The sequence below is a fragment of the Orycteropus afer genome, unplaced genomic scaffold (genome assembly GCF_000298275.1).
Source record: "Orycteropus afer afer isolate SDZICR_OR568_19922 unplaced genomic scaffold, OryAfe1.0 scaffold00021, whole genome shotgun sequence".
Taxonomy (NCBI): domain Eukaryota; kingdom Metazoa; phylum Chordata; class Mammalia; order Tubulidentata; family Orycteropodidae; genus Orycteropus; species Orycteropus afer.
Window position 1 is genome coordinate 19,985,966 of NW_006921608.1, and position 3,671 is coordinate 19,989,636.

Sequence of the window (3,671 nt, forward strand, 5' to 3'; positions counted from 1 at the left end):
CTCCTTGGGTTTCCGAGGCAGTATCACTACGGAAGTAGGATTGCCCAACCTTCCTTCCGAGGAGTGGCTAGTGGGTTTGAACCGTCAGCCGTCTGGTTAGCAGTCAAGTGCCGTAGCCACTATGCTACCAGAGCTCCAACTATATTAAGGTCTGTTTAATATCAAATATTTGCATATTTCATTTTAACATCTCTGAAATTCGGGAATGTCACATAGTCCATGGAATGTCACAGTTTAGTTGGCTGAGTTTTTTTCTTTAATGGTGAGTCTTTGGCATTTTAGATTTGATGAAATATGATAATTTAAAAAACCTAACTACTTGCCTTGTTGCAAAGATAATGTTTCCATTGTAGAAATATGAAATATATAGAAAAGAACTTGGTAGAAAATTGAAATTATTGATAATTCTAACACCCAGAGATGATGAATGTCAAATTTTTGGCATGTGTCTTTCTAATCTTAAAAAGACCCACTTTATAGAAATATGTACATTGTACAGTTTAATGTGTATACTGATAAGTTTGGACAGATGTATACAAATCCCTGTAATCACCTGTATGATCATTATATAAACCATTCCTGTCACCCCAAAAAGTTCCCTCATACCCCATTGCTTTCTATAGTCTGTACATAACACGCATGTTTTTGTCCCTCTTTTCTTAAAATATAAAATTGGGCAATGCTGAACATGTTTTGTATTCATTTTTTCATTTTATATATGAAGAATATTTTCCCATGTCATTAAACATTCTCCTAAGGAGCCCCTCCCCCCAAAGCTGCAGAGTCATTCATAAGACAAATGTTGAATGCCTCCTGTGTGTTTAGTGATGAATGGAATATAAGACTTTGTACTTGATCCAGGAGTTTGTAGCTTGGGAGAAACAATAGGCAATTTCATTACAGTATGGGAGTATTTGGATTGTACATTCATAGAAAGGCCCCTAATCCAGTCTTTGGGAGAAGGTTTTGGGCTCATAGTTAAGAGCTCTAAGGGATAAAGTGGAATTAATCAGGCAAATAAAAATGAGAAAGGGCTTTCCCTACACTGTATAGGGGTAAGTTTGTTCTAAGGCATAGAGGAGAAGAAAACCTAGCTTGGGGAACCTAGCTAGGGGAACTGCAATACTGAAGGACAGAATTTTGGTGATAAATGAAGAGACTGTTAGTATACCATCATTTGTTTAACTAGTCCCTCATTCTGGACATTTAGATTTCCATTTGTCTTGTCTGTCCAGCACTGGTCAAAATAGTATAGAGCAAAAGTCAAAAAACCTGGTTCTAATTTCTTTATTTATACAAAAAAAGTTTCATTTTTTGGAAAGGAAATAGGGTAGTAAAAAACAAACTAAATTATAAATGTCTTCTTTGACTTGCCAGGATTTCAAACGTTCATTTAAAAACCATTTTTTAGTGGTTATAATATGTCTGGTGGTGTGGGTGGTGCTGCTTGTAGATTAATAGAATGGAGAATAAGCAACATGCTTCATATATATGTATGTGAATAATTATTTCCTTAGATTTTGAAAGACTGTATCATGATACTAATCTTTAATATTATCAAGACTGATATAATATGCACTCTAGTTTATGTATCATTCAATTTCAGCCTTATAAATTAACCTTTATGGTGAAAAATAAAATCTGATTAACTCTTGAACATGTTTTCTATGACTTATTACAGGCTTCTTCTCTTACATTTTTAAAGACGTCATGGTTGTTGTTGTTATGTGCCGTCAAGTCGGACCCGACTGATAGAGACCCCTCCTTGGGTTTCCGAGGCAGTATCGCTATGGAAGTAGATTGCCCAACCTTTCTTCCGAGGAGTGGCTGGTGGGTTTGACCTGCCAGCCTTCTGGTTAGCAGTCAAGTGCCTTAGGCACTGTGCTACCAGAGCTCCTGTCATGGTTGTAGAAATGAGCTGTTTTTATTTTGTAGGATACTTCTGATCAGATTAATTAATGATTTCTGTTTTTAATATTTTTCAGGTCAGTGTTGCTGAATATGAGACGATCTGTAGCACCAAGTCAGTTGCAGGGGAATCCCTTGAAAAAACCAAAATTTATACCACCAGGAAGAAGTAATCCAAGTCCTAATGAAGAAATTACAAAACTGAATCCAGAAACAGAATTATTTGAGGTAAACAAACAAAAAAAGATCCTTATCCATTGCTAGTGAGAATGCAAAATGGTGCAGCTGTTGTGGAAAACAGTGTGGCAGTTCCTCAAAAAACTAACAATAGAGCTAGTCTAACCAAAAACCAAACCAAACCCACTGCCATCAAATTGATTCCAACTCATAGCAACCTCCATTGGGTTTCCGAGGCAGTAAATCTTTATGGCAATAGGTTGCCCCGTCTTCCTTCTTTGGAGTGGCTGGTGGGGTGAACCGCCAACCTTCTGGTTAGCAGTCAGGTGCCTTAGACACTATGCCACCAGAACTGCTTGGTTTTTTAGAACTACTCTGTGGCCCATTAGTTCCATTCCTTGGTATGTACCTGAAAGATTTGAAAGCAGAGATTTAAAAAGTACGCCACTTTCGTAATATTCAAAAGGTGGAAACAATCTAAATGCCCATCAACAGGTAAATGGATAAACAAAATGTGGTACATACATACAATGGAATACTACTCAGCCAGTATGAGAAATAAACTCTTGACACATGCCACAGTATGGATGGAGCTTGAAGACATCATATTGAGCAAAATAAGCCTGTCATAAAACAACAAATATTGTATGACTTCACTTACATAAAAAGACAAGAAATGACAAATGTATAGAAACCAAAGTTTATTAGTGGTTACCAGGGACAGAAAGGAGGAGAAAAAGAGGGGATTAATAGTGATGGGGAAATCGCATTGATTAAGGGTAAGGTAGCACAACCTATTATTATAATTGCTGTCAATAAATTATATAGCTGTAAAAAGTTGAATTAGGAAAAGTTTATGATAGATGTATTTACAAGAATGACAAGTGAAAAAAAAAGATTAGCTGCCGAGGCTGCTTATGTACAGCCAAACACCTCATGGGATTTGGTTTCTTGGTTTGCAGTTTAGACTCATGGTTTCATGGGACATTCTCAGTTAATTGGCCTAATAAAATGTTTAGTGTTTCTGTTCTACTTCCTAGTTTGTTGCCTAGTACCTCAGATCTCTAAAAGTTCGTAAGTGGCCACTGAAATCTTCTTAAAACCAAATAATAGTTTAGCTGAACTTGTGGGGAAAAAAAAAAAGATCTACCTTGAGCATTGTGGTCTTTTAAGAATTATCTGTATGGGATCAAATTGACAACAGCCACTTGAAAGATTAGATAAGAACTTTAGGAAACAGTTTATGTTACAATGAGAGAGGAACAACTCAAAAGGAAGCAATGTAATCATTGTCACTAAATTGTACATGTAGAAACTATTGAACTGGTGTATGTTTTGCTGTGTATGTTCTCAACAACAGTAAAATTAAAAATTTGGAAAAAATAAAGAAGTATTATATAGAGAAGTAAGTATTTAAGAAAATATTATTGAGTTACAATACTTATTGCCTATGTTGTTGTTGTTGTTTTGTGCCGTCGAGTTGGCCCTGACTCATGACCCCCTCCTTGGGTTTCCAAGGTGGTATCACTATGGAAGTAGATTGCCCAACCTTCCTTCCGAGGAGTGGCTGGTGGTTTGAACCTCCA

At 36.5% G+C, this 3,671-nt stretch overlaps 1 protein-coding gene across 1 annotated transcript in view; it reads left to right on the forward strand.

Moving 5' to 3' along the window:
* Window positions 1-2,001: 2,001 nt before the first annotated feature.
* The window catches only part of RAD54B (RAD54 homolog B), a 126,695-nt gene continuing 125,025 nt past the window's right edge, over window positions 2,002-3,671 (forward strand). The window contains exon 1 of the mRNA XM_042783631.1: window positions 2,002-2,136. Within this exon, the coding sequence (XP_042639565.1) occupies window positions 2,002-2,136 (135 nt within the window). The remainder of the gene's footprint in view (window positions 2,137-3,671) is intronic.